The 22,464-nt window shown below is 46.2% G+C and overlaps 1 protein-coding gene and 1 pseudogene across 1 annotated transcript in view; both read right to left on the minus strand.

The window, feature by feature from the left end:
- Positions 1-22,464, minus strand: part of NR1I2 (nuclear receptor subfamily 1 group I member 2) — a 37,633-nt gene that overhangs the window by 7,114 nt on the left and 8,055 nt on the right. Inside the window, exons 2-4 of the mRNA XM_002813243.4 lie at positions 4,453-4,671; positions 1,657-1,790; positions 104-291 (exon numbers count right to left, since the gene is read on the minus strand). Of these exons, the coding sequence (XP_002813289.1) occupies positions 104-291; positions 1,657-1,790; positions 4,453-4,671 (541 nt within the window). The remainder of the gene's footprint in view (positions 1-103; positions 292-1,656; positions 1,791-4,452; positions 4,672-22,464) is intronic.
- LOC103890094 (prohibitin 1-like) lies at positions 19,146-19,952 on the minus strand (annotated as a pseudogene).

A 22,464-nucleotide genomic window follows, 5' to 3' on the forward strand; every position in this document is an offset into this window, starting at 1 on the left:
TAGCTGTGACCTTGTACAAGTTTCTTATCCTTGGGGAACCTCAGTTTCTATGTGAGAATGAAGATGGCAGTGACACCTCGGGTCACTGTGCAGTTCCTCCTACCCGGAAATTCTTGAAATGGGAGAAGGTAGTGTCAAAGGTTTTCATCTGAGCGTCCATCAGCTCCCTGATCATCATCCGCTGCTCCTCCGTCAGCCCCTGCACTCCCAGTGGCTGAGTCCCGATCCGTTCTCTTTTCTTCCTCTTGATCAAGGCCCGCCTCTCCTCCACGGCCTCGTCGGACATGATCACTGCAGGGACAGCGAGGCTGGCTCAGCCACACATGTCCCTGGTGAGCCTCCAGCCCCCCAGGGAGCCGCTGCATAACCCTCTCAAGGCAGCAGAAGCCGTTAGGCAAAAGAGAAAGTAATGATGACAAGCAATTCTCCCCTGTCTGGACTCAAGAGGCCTGTGGGCTCCTCTGGAGAAACACCTGGGTGAGGACAGAGATGAGATGCGGCTGGTGTGTTGCCCTCTGCAGTGGAGTTTGTGAGGACACAGTGGGGCCCTGGCAAGAGCACAGGCTTCAGAATCCAAAGGCACTGGGTTTGCTTGAAAGCTTTGCCACTTACTACCTGTGACCCCAAGCAACCTCCTTAACGTCTCCTGCCTTCAGGTTTCTCCTTTGTGATCCGGAGAAACCGTGTTTACCTCGCACTGCTGTTAAATGAGACCTTGCATGTAGGGTGCCTAATATAGTTCCTGGTACATAAGAGATGTTCAGTAAATGGCATCTACAATTATCATTTTCTGGTGAATTATATACCAAGACTCTTCAGAGGTGTCTGGGTCTCCAAGACCGTAGAGAGCTGGGCTACAGCGTAGCAAGAAATAGCAACTCCAGAGACTTCCTATATAGCCCAGAGCCTTAGGGTCTTCTGTGGATTTCTGGAGCCCACTCATGTGTGTAGAGCAAAGCTATGAGGTCCTTGGTGGGGAGAGATCAAGAATGCCTGCCAGCAGCCTAGAGAACTTGTCCTTGAAAGAAGCAGCTTTGGGTCCCTTTGTGTTCCATGGAGACAAATATGCACTAGAAACATCTAGCCTTTTCCGCATGAGCCTTAATCTCATAGTGACCTAGGAGCACAAATATATCAAAGTTAAATAGGTAGAATGAGAACACCTCATGTCACCTGTCTGCAAAGATCCCTATATAGGGATCTTTATAGACCCCTATAAAGATCCAGGTCTGGGGCAGCTGGTGGGGCTAGCAGCTAGAAGGCCCAGGGTCCTATCACCCATGTGTCTCCTGCTTCCCTCCCCCAGATTCACACTCCTACCCGCAAATGTGGTTTCAAACCATTACAACAATTATGAAGGGGACAAAAAGAATGATGCAGGAGCAACTGAGGGGAGACAGAGGGCACGCCCTGTCCAGGGCTGCCCAGCACACATCCCAGGGCAGAGATTACCGACTCCCTCCATCTCCCAGAGGGCCGGCTGCAAGCGCTCCCCCAGATGGCTGCCTGTTGCACACGGACACCAGCTCACATGTGCACGTGTGTTAACGCGCACACTCGGCGCGCATCTCCACACAAGCATGCACACACCCACGGCACGTCCTTACTCAGAGCCATGCACCCCGGCCCCGGCCCGCCCGCGCGCCCACTGCTCACTCTCCTTCTTCATGCCGCTCTCCAGGCACTTGCGCAGGCGGCAGGCCTGGCACTGTCGCCGGGTCTTCCGGGTGATCTCGCAGGCGCCCTTCCGGAAGGGGCACCTCAGCCGGGCGTTGCGTTTCATGGCCCTCCTGTGAGAGAATGGGGAGCAGAAGGGAGGATGCACGGGTGCCCCGGGCCCTCGGCCTGGGGCTCCGGACCACACCACCTCCCTCCCCAGCCCCTACCGACTCGGGGAGGGGGACACTAGCCTTTGCGTCCCAGCTGGGTCAGGCTTTATGGGAAGGGTGTAGGTGGGCGTCCCTAGAGGTCCAGGACTCAGCTAGAGGGGGCAGAGCCAGGGAGGAGACCTTTTCTGGCCATTCCGGCAGGAAATGGGACACGTGCTTTTCGCTGGTGCGGGCAGCCCCAAAACCACTTTCAGGGACACCTCCACTCCAGGCCCATCCTCAGCGCCTTCCCTTCTTCCTGAAACACCTGTCCCCTCCTCTTTCACACCCTTGTTACCAGAAAGTTTCCATGGAGATGGGCCTCTTCCTCTCGATTTCCCCTCCTTAAAGGAGGGAGCCAAGGAAACCTGACCCCAGAAGGGTAACAAACCAGAGAAGTCCCCTCCCCGCCACCCCCCTGCCCCACTCCCTCTCCCCCCCCCCCCCCCCCCCCCCCCCCGCCTTCCCCAGCTCCCCTTCCAGACTGGGCGGCCAGGGAGGAAGGGGTGAACTATGGGGAAGTTTTTCTACCCTACGGGGCAGCGGCTTCCCCATGGCAGAGTGGATTCCCCTCGTTGACCTAGGGGGCAAAGAGGTCGAGCGCCTGGAACAGCAGAGCGTGCAGGCGGGACCCACGGGCCCCCGCACACCCCTCTCTGCGGTGCGCAGAGAGGCAATGGGGCAGATGCCTTTTGGAGACTCTGGTACAAGATCTCCTCCTCCCAGCCCAGACGTCCTGCCTGTCCCACAGAAGACACGGTCAGTGCAGCCCTACCTTTACTTTCCCCATCTCCACAACTGGATGGAAAGAAACAATTTCTCCCTTGGCTCTGGCCTCTGATTCTGGTCCAGAGTGGAAACTGAGGGAAGGCTGGCCCAGGAGCATGAACAGCCAGGTAGGGCTGCAGAGGTCCCCGAGGGCAGGCCTGGGGAGCTGAGCCAAGCCCACAGTGACCCGGCAGGTTTGCGCTTGGAGGCCTCGGGCCTCGGACCAGTGACCAGCCCAGGGGCATGTTCTTCACAGATGCTATCCCTGCCTTTTGCCTTCCCAACTGGCCTGGGTAAGAAAGCTCTGATGCTACATCGAAGTCCACTGAGAATGGGTAAAAGATGAAACCGGGGCTCACATTAATTAAAGGTATGCTATGTATCAGATGCTAGGCTAGGTGTTTTGCAGTTTTGTAAATTTAGTTCTCAAACCCTGTGAAACTCATAATCTCATCTGCCTAGCACAGATGAGGGAGACTGAGGCTTGAAGACGATGGATCCCCAGCTGTCCTCCGGGTACATGACAAGCTGAAATTTGAATCCAGGGCTGCCTGATACTGGATTTAGCTTTTGCCCACTACAACATGTTGCCTTTTTCTGAGAGTCCCAGGAATAGTACCCAAACGAGGAAGGGAGAGCAGAAGATTCCCGCATGCTGAGGCAGGATGCACGGACACTGCTTGGGCAGCCTCTTCTGTGCCAGCAGCATCTGGAGCTGGTGCAGACATCCACCCTCTTCCACACAGTCACGTGGCGTGTGCCCAGCTCAAGGACATACCTGCTGCTCTTTGCTAGTGACTAGTTCAGGCATAGGCTGGGCCCGGCTCTAGCCAATGTGAGGGGACTCCTGGGAAAGATTTCCTTACTCTCAAAGATGGGCCTTTGTGTGCCTCTGCTGAACATAATGATTCCTGCCTGGGGCCCCGGCACTGTGCCCCCACAAAGGGAGCCAGACCGCAATCAGAGCTCTCAGGTGGGATGGCTGAAGAGAAAAATGGAAAGAAATGAGCTGCTGAACTCACTAACCTGGAGGCCTTCAGACTTCCCGTTAGGAGAGGTAACACATTTTCCTTATTGCCAAACCAATTTGCAACAAGTGTCCTGTGACTTGTAGCTGAACCCAGTCTGACACTGCTGATGTGTCTCACCCCTGTTATAACTCATGCAACACGAATGTTCATTTCTCCCTGGAACCTGCCCTTTTCCATTTGAATGCCCAGCCACCACGAAGAACTCTGCAAAGGGCCATCAGGCTGGCTGTCTTGGGAATGCATGAGGGTCCCACATGTGGCTCCCGAGATGGGAGCTGCTCCTTGCATACCCTGTGCCCTCCAGAGGGTGCACCTGGAGCGCTTCCTCACACATGGCTTTCTCCCCTCCCCACCCCTCCCCTGCCTTCGGTCTGCTTCTCTTCTCATGGTCTGAGCATTTATTTTATGCCATTCTTTATGTAACAACCACCCCAGAAGGTGGATGTGAACACTTGGATTTGGGATTTTCAAATTCCTTATCTTTCACTGAGTCATTTTCCATTTTATTCAAGAGCACATGGAGAAACCAAGGGATATCTTAATGGAAGGAGAACTTTTTGGGTATAATAGGAAGACTGAAGATGAAGGATTCCTCTGGTATATAAATGGCTCCGTTGAGACTAATTACAAGGCCTCTGGGTGGGCCACCAGCCCACACTCTAAACCTGGGGGACAGGTCAAGCTGAGGCCCTGAGACGTTACCCAGTGGGTTAGTGGCAGACCCGTTAGGTGTGGCCCAGTGTGTCAGTGGTGGCAGGTGGGTGAAGGCTGATGGGTAACTCTACCTGAAAAAGCCCTTGCATCCTTCACATGTCATGACATTGAAGTGATAGCCAGTGGCCTTGTCCCCACATACACGGCAGATTTGGGGACCCCCAACTTCCTCATCTGCGTTGATGCTGGGCCTTCCAGGAACAGACTCTGTGTCCTCACAGTGTACAAAGACAGCATGGTTCCAGCTTTCTTTGGGTCTCACCTCCAGGTTTGCTTCTGGGCCTCTTGGACTAGAAATGAGAAAACCACAGAGAATGAAAAGACTGGACAGGGATGTGCAGAGGCCTCAGAGGAAACACTCTGTCCCTTCTATGCATCACTCACATTTGGGCCTGTGAACTCAGGAGCTGACCTCTCATGGGGAAAAAAAGCAGGGAATGGGGGTTGGAATTGTTATAAAGAGAGCTGTAATCATGACGTTTTGTACACAAAAATAGAGCCCTGGAGTAGAACATGTGAACAGGAGCATGGGAAAGATAAGGGTAAGAGGGAGGAAGAAATGAGAAGAAAAGAGAGGAGGCTGTCTGGGTCGGATCATGGAGGCCACAGCTGAGTGGACTGAGGTTAGGAGGCCACAACCTGGCCAGAGGTCTGAACGGGGAGCAGCTCATGGACAGATTACTTGTTCAAGATGATTTCTGGGACTGGGGACATTGAGGGAGGATAGTCGTTCAGGTAGGGTGTGGCCCAAGCTCCCACAGGGAGCTGGAAAGGCTGGGCAGAAAGAGTTTTCAACTAAGTAGCCAGGCAGATGGGGAAAAAGTGGAGGCATGGTGGGCAAGATCACAACATGGGAAGAAAAATGGCGTGTGGTCCCAGCAGAGCTGGGGTCTAAGTGAGTATTGAAGAACTTGTGCCTATTAATGGAGCTGTAGCTAAGCATGGTGGCTGATGCCTGTAATCCCGGGGTTTTGGGAGGCTGAGGCAAGAGGATCACTTGAGCCCAGGAGTTTGAGACCAGTCTGGGCAACAAAGTGAGATCTCGTCTTTACAAAAAATAAAAAAACCAGCCAAGATCGATGGCATGAGCCCATAGTCCCAGCTATTTGGGAAGCTGAGGTGGGAGGATCTCTTGAGCCTGAGGGTTTGAGGCTGCAGTGAGCTGGAATCATGCCAGGGCACTCTAGCCTGGGTGACAAAGTGAGACCTCATCTCTAAAAGAAAGAAAAAAAATTGAGCTGTACTCAAGGATGTCCTCCCCAGGCAACTTCCACCTTGAGAGCATAACTGGAATTCTACTTGGAACAGACACTGAGGATGTTCAGTAGAAATGGGGGACTGTCCTGTTACTACCATCCCCAAAAGTCTCTCTAGGCACTGACTGACAAGGGCAGCCACCACCACAGATGAGGATGCTTTTTCTAAAGCCAAAATCAAAACTTTAGTAAAACTCTAACACATAAATTCCTGTTTCCAACATCATGACAGGTGACATCTGACAGTTTCACCTGTAAGAGTAAATAAGGAATTAATCTGTCTCTGACCCTGGCCCTCCATTACACTGTGAATAAAATACATGGACTGGAAACCTGAACTGAACAAGCATAGGCGAAAATCCCTGATTTTTCAAATCAAAATCCTGACTTTATGTAGGCTTGCAGACAAAATGTATACTTTAGGTGTTCACAAAAACCTCAAGCCAAAAAGTTGATTTAAGATTTAAAGTGCATTTGGGTTGTTAATTCTCCCAGACACCCACAAAACAGACAGAAATCCTCCTTTTTTTTTCTTTTCTTTTTTTTTGGGGGGGACTGAGTCTTGCTCTGTCACCCAGGCTGGAGTGCAGTGGCTCCATCTAAGCTCACTGCAACCTCTGCCTCCTGGGTTCAAGCGATTCTCCTGCCTCAGCCTCCCGAGTAGCTGGGACTACAGGCGCCCACCACCATGCCCGGCTAATTTTTGTATTTTCAGTAGAGATGGGGTTTCACCATGTTGGTCAGGCTGTTCTCAAACTCCTGACCTCAGGTGATCTGCCCGCCTCAGCCTCCCAAAGTGCTGGGATTATAGGCGTGAGCCACAGCGCCCGGCCAGAAATCCTCCTTTTTGGGGGAACTCACTTTCCACTTTATACCTAGGCACAAATAATCACATATAATTTCAAAGAAGTATGAGCAAATACTCAGAAGTCATGAATGAAAAGACTGGAACAGCATGATAAGCAAGAGTCAGCAAAAAAAAAAAAAAAACTTCTAGAATTAGACATGAGAAGATGCCTTGAATTATCAAACACAGAAATGTTTAAATAAACAGTACAAGAGGTTGAAGACATAAATAAAGAATAAATGACCACAAAATTGACCAAGCAGATTTGAAAAATGAATAAAAATTTACTGTAAAAATCAGAATAAACAATGACTTCATAAACCAATAATAACAATATCTTGGGAATTAGGAAAAGCAAAATACAACTAAAATATGGATGGACACAGTAACTAAGGTTCTGTATTGTTGAAGGGAAAAAAAGATGGTAAATCTTAGATTTTGATTAGTAAAGTGTGCTTGTTGAAACGTCTAGGGTTATCACTAAAAGTCCAAAAATAGAATGCATAACTTGGAAGTTAATAGAAAGGAAAAAATGGAAGGAAAAAAGTTCAAAAGAAGGCAATCAGAGAGTTAAGAAACTGAAAGGGTGAAACAAATAGAAAACACAGATGTGTGGTAGAAATACCAAATATGGGGCTGGGTGCAGTGGCTCATGCCTGTAATCCCAGCACTTTGGGAGGCTGAGGCAGGTGGATCACCTGAGGTTAGGAGTTAGAGACCAGCCTGGCCAACGTGGTAAAACCTCACCTCTACTAAAGATACAAAAAGTTAGCCGGACATGGTGGCAGGTGCCTATAATCCCAGCTACTCGGAAGGCTGAGCCAGAAGAATTGCTCGAACCCAGGAGGCGGAGGTTGCAGTGAGCCAAGATTGCGCCACTGCACTCCAGCCTGGACAATAAGAACAAAACTTCGTCTCAAAAAAAAAAAAAAAAAAAAGATACCAACTATGTTGGTAGTTAAATGTAAATACATTAAATGTAAATATATATGTATATATATTTTTTTGAGACGGAGTCTCGCTCTGTCACCCAGGCTGGAGTGCAGTGGCGTGATCTTGGCTCACTGCAAGCTCCACCTCCCAGGTTGACACCATTCTCCTGCCTCAGCCTCCCAAGTAGCTGGGACTACAGGTGCCTGCCACCACATCCGGCTAATTTTTTGTATTTTTTTAGTAGAGACAGGGTTTCACCATGTTGGCCAGGATGGTCTCGATCTCCTGACCTCATGATCCGCCCACCTTGGCCTCCCAAAGTGCTGGGATTACAGGAGTGAGCCACTGCGCCTGGCCATTAAATGTAAATATATTAAAAGACACTGTGGGACTGGATGTGGTGACTCATGCCTGTAATCCCAGCACTTTGGGAGGCTAAGGTGGGTGGATCACTTGAGGCCAGGAATTCAGGACTAGCCTGGCCAACGTGGAGAAACCCCATCTCTACCAAAGATACAAAAATTAGCTGGGTGTGGTGGCACGTGCCTGTAATCCCAGCTACTTGGGAGGCTGAGGCATGAGAATCGCTTGAACCTGAGAGGCAGAGGTTGCAGTGAGACAAGATTGCGCTACTGTACTCTAGCCTGGGCAACACAGTGAGACTCTGTCTCAAAAAAAAAAAAAAGCACACTGAGAAAGATGGTTTCAGCAGATAGCTGTAGCAATCTTAGGTTCAGGATTAGTATTTTGGGACAGATTTTGTATTAGAAAATAAGGGATGGAACAGATACCCAAATGGAAAATAATGATTATTCAGGTCCTTTGTAAAAGGTCACTCATTGTCTTAGTGCATTCAGGTTACCATAACAAAATATCAGAAACTGAGTGGTTTATAAACAACAGAAATTTATTGCTCATGGTTCTGGAGGCTGAGAAGTCCAAAATTAAGGCACTGGTAGATTCAATGTCTGGTGAGAGCCTGCTTCCTGTCATCTATGGCACTTTCTCCCTGTGTCCTCATATAATGAAAGGGGCTAGCCAGCTAGTTCTTTGGGTCTCTGGGACCTCTCTCTCTCTCTCTCTCTCTTTTGAGACAGAAAAAAAAAAAAAAAAAAGAAAAGAAAAAACTCTGCCACCCAGGCTGGAGTTCAGTAGTGTGATCTCAGCTCATTGCAGCCTCTACCTCCTGGACTCAAGAAATCCTCCAACTCAGCCTCCTGGGACTACAGGTGCATGCCACCATACCCAGCTACTTTTTTTTTTTTTTTTTTTCATTTTTAGTAGAGACAGGGATTCCCCATATTGCTCAGGTTTGTCTGCAACTTCTGGGCTCAAGTGATCACCTGCCTCAGACTTCCAAAGTGCTGAGATTACAGGCATGAGCCAGCACACCCAGCCTCTGGGGTCTCATTCATGAGAACACTAACTGAATCATGAGGGTTCTACCTTCATGACCCAATCACCCCCCAAAGTCCCCACCTTCTAAAGCCATCACATCGGGGATGAGGATTTTAACATATGAATTTGGGGGAAACATAAACATTCAGAACATGGCACTCATTTATTCCTCATAACAATAATCACGGCATTTATCATACTGCTCAACAGACATGTGTTGAGCATCTACTACACACCAGATATATTCTGTTACATATTCCAAATAACTTGGAAGTCACTCTTATGACAAATACCCAGAGACTTTACAAAACCCTCTAACTGTTCACAGACACAAAGAGTGTTCCAAAATCAAAGAGCATCACAGGCAGGCAGAGAAAATGTTATTAGCAGGATAGTATTTCAGAGTGTAAATTAGAAGAGACCAACCTCCCTTACATTTTCAGCATCATTCAGGAGCCATGAGGGATAGCAGCACCTGGAGCAATGGAGACAGTTGGCAAAGATTCTGCACATCAATTATGAACTTCGGACAATTGAAGATGGTGAGATGGTGCTTTCTCAGCAATAAATATAAATGCTCTTCCCCATAATGGAAGTGACAAGTACAACATGACTACATGAATCACAGGAGAAGCCCACAGGTGACATGGACCAAGAAGATAAAACAAATGTCACCAAAGGACCAGAGAGAGGACATTTACTTAAATCATGTCTAATTTACACTTTCCCCAATTTCTTAATGAGGAGATAGTAGAATTAGTGCCAGAATCTCATTCCAAGGTATTTGTATAACTTTCATTTTGTTTTGCCCAAGTGTTAAGCAAGCCGACTCTGGCACATTCTGTAGTTCCTTCTCTCATATACTTATGAAGCCCCTGCTAGAGAACCCATGACAGCTGTTATCCAAGGTGGCCCCCAGGAGCCATGCCCCGAAAGATTCACACCCTTGCGCAGCCCCCTCCCACAATGAGTCTAGGATGGTCTGTGACTTGCTTAGTTAATAGACTGTGGGGAAGAGACAATTCTAGGCCTATGCTATAAGAAGCCCGGTAGCTTCTGCTTTTGTCTTTGGAGAGCCCTAAGCCACCGTGTAACAAAGTCTGGCTACCCTGCTCAGTGACCACCCAAAGAGACCATGCAGACAGGCCATGTGAAGAGGGAGAGGCCTGAGATCGCACCGATGAGAGAGGACCAGCTACCCCAGCCTCCCGGCCGCCCTCACCAAACAGCAGATGTGTGGGTGAGCCCTCTTGGACTCCCCGGCCCAGTTATGCCTCCAGGTGACTGCAGCCTCGGCCAAGGTCCTGTGGTGCAGAAGAACTCCCCAGCTGAGCCCAGCCAACACAGAAAATCGTGTCAGAAAATGAAACAGAGGTGGGTTTAATCCAGTGAGTTTAGGGGAGATTTGTTACACGGCAAGAAATAATGGAAGCAGAACCCCTGGAGTTGGGTTAGAAATAGATCTGAACTGGGGTGATGGGGGAGCCAGCCCAGCAGCTGCAGTCCTGCTCCCATGCCACTCTTCCATCACTGTTCCTTTACAGAATATTGCCCTCTGGGCAGGAAAATGACAGTGACTGGGTGTCTGAGGTGTGCCAGCTACATCTCTCTTTCATGAGAATTTAGGGAGACCAATTAGATGTGTACTTTTAACTGAATACAACTGTGTTTGCTTCTGAGGGCTCCACCTGCTTCTCACGGTGCTTAGTAATCAGTGAAATCTCGTCAGAGGAGGGTTGAAAGGATCATCTCCTGTACTGAGTGAAAGTAAACACTTCTTCAGAGAGGACTTTGCAAAGATAATTAATTCTAAAATCCAGTATGCAGGGTGAATATTAAAGCTAAGGACTATGTTCTCAGAAAGGAAGAATATAATTCATTTATTTAATATGAGTGAATAAATCAATGAATTTAGTCTTTCCACATGACTAAAATTGTCAGTTTGCTGAAGGCACTGTCAGGCTGCACTGAGCACACACAGCCCCTCTCCTCTTCAGGTGAGTGATTCATTGACATTATTTAGCTGGGAGGAGGCGGAGCCAGAATCTCAACCCATGTCAGTCTGACTCCAAAACCTGTGTTCTTAATTCAGTGCTATGCTGCATCCTTCACAAGGTTTGTCTTTGAGTGGGTAAACCGTTTATTAAACTTTCTTCATTTCCATGATTGCCTGCAAACTTTTTCCTAGGTGGTTCACCCCAGACAGGGTCCCTCCATGCCATGGGACTCCTTTAATGTAGCTCTCTGTTCCCAGGCAGGAAATGATTCCCTAAGACCCTCACTCCTTTTCTTGCCATTTCAATTCCAGCTATAGAAGAATGGACCGAGGTACCTTACTGCCACTCTGACCACATCCAGAGGCATCTTGTCCCATACCCTCTGAAGGGCTTGAGCCCAGGAGTTCAAGACCTGCCTGGGTAATATAGCAAGACCGCATTCTCCACAAAAAGAGGGAAAAAAAGACCAAAAAACATCCTATGATTAATGAAAAACAAATGGAAGATAATATAGACAAAGGGATGAAGTCAAGAAAAGCTTCAAAGGAGAACTGTGATCTATGGAAAAGTAAAAGACCCATAATAGCCAAAATAATGTTGGAAGAGAATAATAAAGTTGGAGGATTTACACTTTTTGATTTCAAAACTTACAACAAAGCTAAAATAACCAAGATAATGTGGCATTAGTATAAAGACAGATATAGAGATTGATGGGTCATAATTGAGATTCAAGAAATAAACCCTTACTATTATCATTAATTGATCTCTGATAAAAATGCAAGGCAATTCAATGGAGGAAAGACCAGCTTTGCTAAAAAATGGTTCTTGGAAAATTGGATATTCACATGCAAGATGAATTAAAGCTCTTATCTTGTGCCATACCAAAAATTTACTCAAAATGGATCACAAAATCATGGACCTAAATGTAAGAGCTATAACTATAAAACTCTGAGAAGAAAACATAAGAATAAGTCCTTATGGTTAGGGAAAGATTTCTTAGATATGACACCAAAAGCATGAAGGCTTCGGGTATTATATGTCTTTTTGTGTGTGTGTGTTTGTTTGTTTGTTTTTTGAGACAAAGTCTCATCACCCAGGCTGGAGTGCAGTGGTGCACAACTTCTGCTTCCCAGGTTCAAGCGATTCTCCTGCCTCAGCCTCCCGAGTAGCTGGGATTACAGGTGCCTGCCACCACGCCCGGCTAATTTTTGTATTTTTAGTAGAGACGGGGTTTCACCATGTTGGCCAGGCTGGTCTCAAATTCCTGACCTCAGGTGATCCATGCGCCTCCAGCCTCCCAAAATGCTGGAACTGGAGGCGTGAACCACCACACCCAGCCTAGTTTTCCTTATAAAGCATATTACTGGTGGTTGGTAAGACAGATTGTCATATTACATTCAGGAAGACTTATTCTATTCCTGTCTTTTCAAAGTTTTTTTGTTGTTTGTGTTTGTTTTTTAATCAGAAAAAATATGGCACAAAAAAGTTGATAAATTGAACTTCATTGAAATTGAAAATGTTTGTGCTTTCTACACTATTAAGAAAGTAGAAAGATAAGACACAGACAGAAAATATTTTAAAAATCACATATCCCATAAGGGACTTGTATCCAGAATATATGAAGAACTCTTACAACTCAATAATAGAAATACAAATAACCCAATTTAAAAATGAACAAAAGATTAAAATAGGTATTTCACCAAAGAAGCTATGAATGACCAATAAACGTGAAAATATACTCAAGAATATTGGTTATTAGAGAAAGGCAAATTGAAACCACAAAGAAATGCCTCTTACAATACACAAGAATGGCTACAAATCAAAAAGATGTAAGAATCGGTAATAATGTGGAGAAACTGAGCCCTTATGCACTGCTAGCAGGAGTGTAAAATGGTGCAGCCACTTAAGAAAACAATTGCTCAGTTACCTAAAATGTTAAACAAATTCACCATAACTCAGCAATTCCACCTCTACATATCCACCCAAGAGAAATGAAAACCTATGCCCACACACAAAAACTGTACACAAATGTTCATAGCAGCATTATTCATAATAGCCCAAAACCCGACCCACATATTCATCAACCGGTTCGTGGATCAATAAAATGTGGAATGCACCTGGAATACTAATATACAATGAAATTCTATTCAGCAGTTTAAAAGAATGAAGGATACATGCCACAGCACAGATGAACCTTGAAAACATTATTCTAAGTGAAAGAAGTATACCCAAAGACCGCATATTGTATAGCTCTGCTTATATTAAATGTCCAGGAAAGGCAAATCCACAGAGAAAGTAGATTCGTGGTTGCCTGTGGCTGAGAGTGGAATAGAGAGTGGCTGCAAATGAACATGAGGTTTCTTTTTTTGTTTTTTTGAGACGGAGTCTCTCTTTGTCGCCCAGGCTGGAGTGCAATGGCGCTATCTCGGCTCACTGCAAGCTCTGCCTCCCGGGTTCATGCCATTCTCCTGCCTCAGCCTCCCGAGTACTTTTTGGAGCACAGAAATGCCCTGGAATTAGATTTTGATGATAGCTGCACAACTCTAAATATACTAACAGTTATTCAATTGTTCACTTAAATGATTAGACTTTATGATACATAAGCTACCTCTCAATAATGCTATTTTTAAAAATAATCAACTGGACATTTCTGGACATTCCAGAAATTAATAGTACAATATCTGAAACTGACAACTCATTGGATGTTTTAACAACAGATTGAATCAGCAACAGACAGTGATAGTGAGTTCAAAATTAGGTCAACAGAAAACATATAAACCGAAGCACAGAAACAAACAAAAAAGAGCATTAAGAAAAGAACAGGGCGTAAGAGACACACGAGACTCAGTGAAATAGCCTAACATATGCTACGGACACAAGACTGCGACAGAAGCAATCTGGGAAAACACACTTGCCAAGAAGTTTTTGAAACTAATGAAAGAAGGATTAAAAACACACACACCTACCCACACACCTACCCACACATCGTAAAATTGCTGGAAATCGATGACAAGAAAACTAATCTTACAAATACCCAGAAAAAAAAATTAACCACAAAGAAATAAAATTAAGATTAATGGTTGACTTTTCAGTTGAAATTGTAAAACAGAAAAGACAATGGGTTGATATCTTTATTGCTATCCAAGAATTTGACCAATAGTTTAATTATCCTTCTATTGTAAAGGCAAAATAAAGACATTTTCAGACAAAGACTGAAGAATTTGTTGCCAGCAGATACTTATATTACAAGTAATACTAAAGAAAGTTATCCTGGCAAAAGCCAGTGGGGAGCATGGAACTTCAGGAGGGAATGTGGAGAACTAAAAAGGGTAAATATGTGGGTGCATATAAAACAATATTGAAAGTTTAAAACTACAATAATAATAATGTCCTGTATATGCTATCTTTTAGAGATATGTATGTATGTATCTGTGTGTGTAGATACGTATATATAGAGAATTGAAATAGTGATGAATTTGGGGTTGGAATTATTTTCATTTTCTCCTCTATAATTGTCTGTATTTCCTCAGTTTTCCCTTTCCTCTTTAGAGTAAGAGTCTGATGGCTGAACGCCTGGAGGCTGACACCCCAGAGCACCACCTAAACAGCTTGAAGAAGGAGGTATGGTAGACGCAGAGGAAGGGCCGTGACACCTCCTGCCTGGCCCACACTGAGCTCTCCCATAAACAGGTTGTTCCTGCTGCTTCCTCATGAGGCCATTTCCTTTCTGTGAATGCCGATTTTCAGTATAAGATCCCCTGTGTTTGTTTGGGGGTAGTGGAGGAGCATTAGGACTTCATAAGAATGAGAAGGGGACACACACACACACACACACACACACACACACACACGTCTTTGTGCAGTTACTTCATTTGCTAAAAGGCCCCAAATTCCCTATTAAAGGGAGAAGGGAGGTCTTCCATGAATGACACATACATAAACATGGGAGTGACTGATTGTGACCAAACAGGACCCAGCTGGCTGGCAGCCTCCTGGAGGTCAGAGGACTTCGTTTTTTGCTCCTGGCGGCTGGAGATATAGTGGGCATTGTCTTGTTGTCATAGTCAGGAGGCCATGTCCTAGCCCTTGCCACTGATGTTGAACTAACTCACTTTGCTCACTAACTTCTCTGTACTTAGTGTCCCTACAATAAAATGGAAGCTGCTGAGAGAGGCTGACATTGCTTTGGGCATGAAGAGGAAGAGGAGAGCGCACTGCTGCAGAGGCTGTTGCCATAGACAGATCCGGCCTAGGGCAAGAAGTGAGGGGAGAGAAGGTGGGAAGGAACCAGAAAGGCAGACGCCACGCTGAGACCGGGCCAGGGGGAGCCCCCAGGAGAGCATACCCTCCAGAGAAGACAAGTTTGAACGTGGAGGGAAAGAAATGAAGAAGAGCGGTGCAACTGGAGATAGCAATGGAGGGGAATTTGAAAGAAAATGTGTGTGAAGTTTCTGCTACAGAAGGAGCAAGGCTCCCAGGAGTATGTAGGGAGGAGAGGAATAGGGTTGGGAGGGAAGGGAAAAGCGGAGAGCAGTACAAGGCTTGAGTGAGCTCAGGGCTGGACAATGGAGCAAGGAAGGGATGCGAAGCAGCATTGAGGATTAGAACTAAACAGAACCTGCTGGGTGGAACATGACCAACGGAGGACAGTGGGTTCCAAGGAGGCTCAATACAGGGACTCTTGCAAGTCCCCTGTCTGGGGGCTGGGAAAGGAGTCAGGGAGAAATTTCAGGTCATGTCAGGCTGAATGAGACCCTGCTTCAGTTCCAGGGACCTGGGGTTTTCTGATCAACAGGGGATTAAGCCGTGAAGCGCGGCACACTTGGTGTGAGTGTTTAAGTGATTTGAGATGATTCAGTGGTATAGGGTAGATCACAACTACAAACTAGAAAAAAATCACAAAGTTGAACATGTTCCTCCCCCTACAGAAGAAACACAAGGAAGGGAAGGACTAAAGGGAGGTGCTGGGAGAAGACTTTGTGCCTTGGGGGAAAGTGAGAGGCAGGGAGGTGATCCACTAGTGACCTTTGGAGTCAAATATTTAGAGACTCGGCGTGAGAACACGGGTGAGTGCTGCAGATACATCTGGGCCAAATTGGAATTGAGTACAGACGTGGGAAGTGGTCATCTTTAGTGCAAGAAAGAATGAAATGATCAGTAGAAGGTGCAAGACACTGCCGATTAGGTTGGGAAGTTTAGTGACAATGGAGGGCAAAAGAGAAAATCCCACTATATATTTCTAGCAAAATACTAGAAAGGTGATGATGTATGAGAGAGAAGCCCTTGTCAGGGCGTGGTGGGATATCGTTTGAGAAACACAGAGAGACGGAAAACTAAGGCAGTGAGAATGGGGGAATTGTAGTTTAGAAAGAGTCAAGAAGCCAAGTGAAAGAAATTCAAGCAAAAGAACAGAACCCGGCCTTGACTATTTCCAGGCACTGGCAATGGGAGGGAGGAGGCAGCATTAGGAGATGAGGAAGGCAGATTAACGGGGAGCTCAGAGAAACTGCAGGTGATGGGCGTGTTTCTTAAGAGAGTAGGAGAAAAGAAGAGGGCTGCTGGCCATGCAGAGGCTAGAGAAGAGTCACAAGGAAAGGCAGACACACAGCAGTGCTGTGTGGTCGTAAACAAGGGAGGCAGGGCTGACTGGCTGAGCAGAGCAGTAGACTGAAGGAATTCACAGTACAATGCCTCACAGTCCTTTTATCTCCCTCTCCTGCCCCACCCTCTTCCCGTCCCCCCGCAGGCACACAAAGCTTATCTGTTACTGAGGCATCCCTTAAGGTCTGCCTACGTTGCACTTTGCCCTGCTAAAGGACTCTCCAGGGTCACAGCCGGAGAGTCCTCTCCTGTCTGGGACACAGCTAGTCTCCACTTCTGCACTTGCCCAGCTCCCTTACTGGCCTGTGCACTGACCAACCCCAGCCAAAAGCCGACTCCCCAACTAGTGGTGTTTGGAAGAGAAATTTCATCTGGTGTTCAGGTTAGTCAGTGGGCAAGTAGAGGTGCCCTTTAGTCAGCTTACGTGGGTTCTGAGGCTTACACAATTTGGGCAGTCCTATTTTATTTTATTTTACATTATTTAATTTAATTAATTCATGTATTTTGAGACAGAGTTTCAATCTTGTCACTCAGGCTGGAGTGCAAAGGCACGATCTTGGCACACTGCGACCTCTGCCTCCCGGGTTCAAGCGATTCTCCTGGCTCAGCCTCCTGAGTAGCTGGGACTACAAGGCATGGGCCACTACACCAGATTAATTTTGTATTTTCAGTAAAGACAGGTTTTTCACCATGTTGGCCAGGCTAATCTTGAACTCCTGACCTCAGGTGATCCACCTGCCTTGGTCACCCAAAATGCTGGGATTACAGGCATGAACCATGGCGCTTGGCCTGGGCAGTCCTATTTAAGAAAAAAGAATATAGGCCAGGTGTGGAGGATCATGCCTCTAATGTCAGCACTTTGGGAGGCTGAAGTGGAAGGATCAATTGTGAGGAGTATGAGACCAGCCTGGACAATATAGCAACACCCTATTTCTTAAAAAAAAAAAAAAAAAAGGCTGGGTGAGTGGCTCACACCTATAATCTCAGCACTTTGGGAGACCAAAGTGGGAGGATCACTTGAGCCCAGGAGTTCAAGACATGCCTGGGTGACACGGTGAGACCCTGTCTCCACAAAAAAATTTAAAAATTAGCCAAGTGTGGTGGCACGTACCTGTGGTCCCAGCTACTCAGGAGGCTGAGGTGAAAAGATTACATGAGCCCAGGAGGTTGAGGCTGCAGTGAGCCATGTTCACACAACTCCAGTCTGGGCAACAGAGTGAGACTCTATCTCAAAAAAAAAAAAACACCCCCAAAAAACAAACAAAAAACTCAGCTGCGCATGTTGGTGCATGCCTATAGTCCTAGCTACTTGGGAGGCTGAGGTGGGAGGATTGCCTGAGCCCAGGAGTTCAAGGCTGCAGTGAGCTAGGATCGTGCCACTGCATTCCAGCCTGGGTGACAGAGTGAGACCCTGTCTAAAAAATAATTTAAAAAAATACGAAATTACAAATACAAAATTATGTACCAAAGAGAATATTTGTAAGAAAGAATGAGAAAAGAAATCACAACAAATGACAAACATTAAAAACGATAAGTAACAACATCACAGAATTCAGAAAAATGTCATAACACTTTCATTAACTAATTGCGTGCATGCCTCTATAATGTTTTTGATCGTGTCCTTATGGTAGATAGAATAATGGCCCTCAAAGTTGTCTGCACCCTTATCCCCAGAACATGTGAATATGTTTCCTTATATGGCGAAAGGGGTTTTGCAGTTGTGATGAGGGTACAGAACCTGGAGATGGGGAGTGTCCTGAATTAACCAGGCAGGCCTAGTCTAATCACATGAATCTTAAAATTAGAAAAACTTTCCTGGGTTTGATCAGAGAAAGAGACGTGATGTGGAAAAAGGGTCAGATGCTAAGTTGCTGGCTTTGAAGATGGAAGAAGGGGCTGTGAGCCAAGGATTGCCGTGGCATCTAGAAGCTGGAAGAGGTGAGGAAACTGATCCTCTCTACAGCCTCCAGAAGGCAGCCTCTACTGATTGGGCAGAGTTGGGATCGCTTGGCCCACAGTGGTCCTGTCCTGCCTCTCTGCTGCACTGTAACTCTTTAATCTTGCCTGAGTGGCAAGGATTGAGGCTGTTCATTTTCCTTGTGGTAACTCTGGAGGGGAAAAAGTGGACTTTGGCTAGAAGAAAATGGGTGGGCAGCAAGTTTCCAGAGTTACAGTGAGATCTGATTGTGTTAGTCCATTTTGTATTGCTACAAAGGAATCTGAGGCTGGGTAATTTATGAAGAAAAGAGGTTTGTTTGGCTCATGCTTCTGAAGGCTGTACAAGCGTGGCACCAGCATCTGCTTCTGGTGAGGTCTCAGGAAGCTTCCAAGCATGGTGGAAGGTGAAGCGGGAGCCAGCACTTCACACAGCAAGAGGGAGCAAGAGAGAGAGGAAGTGCCGGGTTCTTTAAACAACCAGCTCTTGTATGAACTAAGAGTGAGAATCACTCATTACCGAGGGTACCAAACCAGTCATGAGGGATCCACCCCCATGACCAAACACCTCCCACTAGGCCTACCTCCAACATTGGAGGTCACATTTCTTTTTTTTGTTTTGTTTTTTGTTTTGGAGACAGAGTCTTGCTCTGTCACCCACTCCCGAGGGCAGTGGCGCGATCTCGGCTCACTATATCCTCTGCCTCCTGTGTTCAAGTGATTCTCCTACCTCAGCTTCCCGAGTAGCTGGGATTACAGGCATGCGCCACCACATCCAGCTAAATTTTGTATTTTTTTTTTTTTTTTTTTTTTTTAGAGATCTGAAGTGATTTTATCTGTATTTCCTTCACTTTAAGCCAATCACAAAATTTCACAGTGATTTCTGGAGTGGAGGCAGAAGAAAGGCAGTATTAAGAATCATTGGGGCTGTGGCCTAGTTGGCCCACGGAGGTGCAGGCAGGGTGGGCCCTCACTGGGGCAGCTGGAGGAGCACGGACTGCCCTGCTGGCAGATTGGTGATGTTCCAAGAGCAAGAGAGCTGGTACGTGATGTCCTCCGCAGCTTCCAGCTTGCACAGCTCCATCAGGCCGTCCCCTGCAGTGGCCAGTGAGTTCTGGCCCTCTCTGCATCCTGCTGAGCCACCTGTTTGGCTTCTACTGCTTCTGTGAACTCCTTCCCGAAGGTCAGATGTGTCAAAGACACATCGTCCAGGATGAGCCCGAAGGTGGCTGCTCGCTCCGTAAGGTCGTCGCTCACCTGCCTGGAGACCAGCTCTCTCTGGGTGATTAGTTCTCCAGCATCAAAGCGAGCCACCACTGACTTGAGGATCTCGGTAGTGATGGATGGCAGCACACACTCATCACAGTCTTCTCTGATGCTGGTGAAGATGCGAGGAAGCTGGCTAGTGACAGGCCCAAAGAGGATGCACAGTATGATGTTGACATTCTGTAAATCTTTGCTACCAGTGATGACTGGCACATTACGTGGTTGAGAACAGTGGTCAAAGATAATTGGTTTCTGTACCCATGGTATGAGAAAGTGAGTCCCTTACCCTACCACAATATCCTGTACTCCACAGAATCGGTCAAAGATGACAGCTCTGTGCCCAGCATCCATGTTATATAAAGCAGAGTTCACCAGGCCTCCTGCAACAGCTAAGGCCAGCCCAAACATGCCGATGGACTCAAACACTTGGCAGCTATGTTTTCTTCAGCTGAACCCTCTCACACCTGTTTCCACTCTGAACTCCACATCTAATTTTTATATTTTTAGTAGAGACGGGGTTTCACCATGTTGGCCAGGCTGGTCTCAAACTCCTGATCTCAGATGATCCACCCACCTCGGCCTCCCAAAGTGCTGGGATTACGGTTGTGAGCCACTGTGCCCGGCCTGGAGGTCATATTTCAACATGAGATTTGGAAGGGACAAAACATCCAAACCATATCACTGATTTTGACAAGAGACCCATCAAGTAACTTTTTTTTAGGACAGGGATGATCAAAGAATTCTTTTGGGTATTACTTCCTTCCTCCATCAGAAGAAGATAGGTGTGTCACATGAGCTGTCAACATTGGTGAAGCAATTACACAAGGGGACAAATGGTGTTACATAGGAGTGTTCATAGCTTCCCACCTCTCCTTGTACAGGAGACTCTCACAGATGTTAATCTAGCCTGACCTTGCAGGAGGAGGCCACTCTAGAGGCCAAGCCCACCCGAAACCTGCTCTCAGAGGAGCTCCTGGTGCCCAAACAAAGGTCCATAGGCCTTGCCCAAACAAAGGTCCATAGGCCTTCTGCGGCCTGTGAGGGATGGTGTAATTGCTCTGTCCCAGGGACAAGTAATTCCCTGACCCATTTAGATCCTCTTCTAGTGAGTCTGGATGTCAGACATACAGACAGAGCTAAGTTATAAGGTCTGCTGGCTGGACTGCTGCCTAGGGGGCTGCCATATTCAAAGACACCAAAACATTATTGGAACAAATCAGAAATCAGGTGAATTTTAAATTGCCTCCTTTCCTACCAAAGCAGTCATCACCCTGAGGTGCAGACTTAAAACACTCCTTGACAATGCAGACTAGTATCTGTACGGTGCTCAGGGACACTCACATGCATGTTACACAGGGCCACTCCAGCCAACCCAACCCTGAGGACAGCCCATTGAAGTTGGCAGACAGAACCAGAAATGGAATAATATGTGGCGTAGGGCTGTTTGTAAGGAAGAAATGTACTGTTTTGTTATGTAAACACTTAAACATGTCTTCCAAGAAGTTGTGTGGTTTGGAAAATTACACAGAATAAATTACTTATTTTGACTATAAAGAACACAGTACACATTTAAAAGAACATCACTTGCCAACAAGCACATGAAAAAGTATTCAGCGTCATTAATCATAAGGTAAATGCAAAGGGAAACCATAATGAAACATCACTTTATACTCCTTAGGATGGCTGCTATCACATAAACAGAAAATAACTAGTGTTGGCAAGGCTGTAGACAAATTGGAACCCTGGACTCAGGTGGTAGGAATGTAAAAACGGTGTAGCCATTATAGATAACAATATGGCAATTTCTCAGAAAATTGAAATAGAATTATCATATAATTCAGCAACCATTTCTGGATGTATATCCAAAAAGAACTGAAATCGGGGTCTTGAAGAGATATTTGTACACTGATGTTCACAGCAGCACTATTCACAATAGACAAAATGTAGGAGCAACCCAAATTTCATCAATTGATTAATGGATAAACAAAACATGGGACAAAATACAATGGAATATGAGTCAGCCTTGAAAAAAGGAAATTCTAACACATGCTACAATATGGATGAACTTTGAGGACATTATGCTAAGTGAAATAAGCCAGTCACAGAAAGACAAATATGAGGTATAGTAGTCAAGCTCATGAAAGCAGAAAGTAGAATGGTGGTTGCCAGGGCCTGTGGGGCGAGGGGAATGGGAATTGTTTAATGGGTAGAGTTTCCATTTTAAAAGATGAAAAACCTCTGGAGATTGACTGCACAATGATGGAAGTCTATTTAACATTATTGAGCTCTACACTTAGAAATGCTTAAGATGGTAAAATTTGTTATTTGAATTTTACCAGAATTAATTAATTATTTTTTCAATCCTGCTCCTTCTGTATATTTTACCACAAATTAAAAAAAGAACATCACCAAATAAATGTCGATCAAATATTTAAAGAATTTTTCATTGAATTTAAATTGAAAGGGAAGCCAAAATAGTAGACTGGTTGGGGTGCCTCAGTCCTGCCCTGTGCATAGCAGCCACAGTGCACTCAGAGAGAAGGCAGAACAGGGAAGCTATGAAGCAGGAAGGGCCCCGAGGAAACAGAAGCCGTGAGGAGGAGAAGCAGCAGAAAGAAAGGAAGCAAAGGAAAGTAACATCAGTAGTTGATATGGTTTGGCTGTGTCCCCACCCAAATCTCATCTTGAATTGTAGCTTGCATAATGCTACATATGTGGGAGGGACCTGGTGGGAGGTAATTGAATCATAGGGGTGGTTTCCCCCATACTGTTCTCGTGGCAATGAATAAGTCTCATGAGATCTGATGGTTTTATAAGGGGAAACCCCTTTCGCTTGGTTCTCATTCTCTC

Source organism: Pongo abelii, chromosome 2, assembly GCF_028885655.2.
Source record: "Pongo abelii isolate AG06213 chromosome 2, NHGRI_mPonAbe1-v2.0_pri, whole genome shotgun sequence".
Taxonomy (NCBI): Eukaryota; Metazoa; Chordata; class Mammalia; order Primates; family Hominidae; genus Pongo; species Pongo abelii.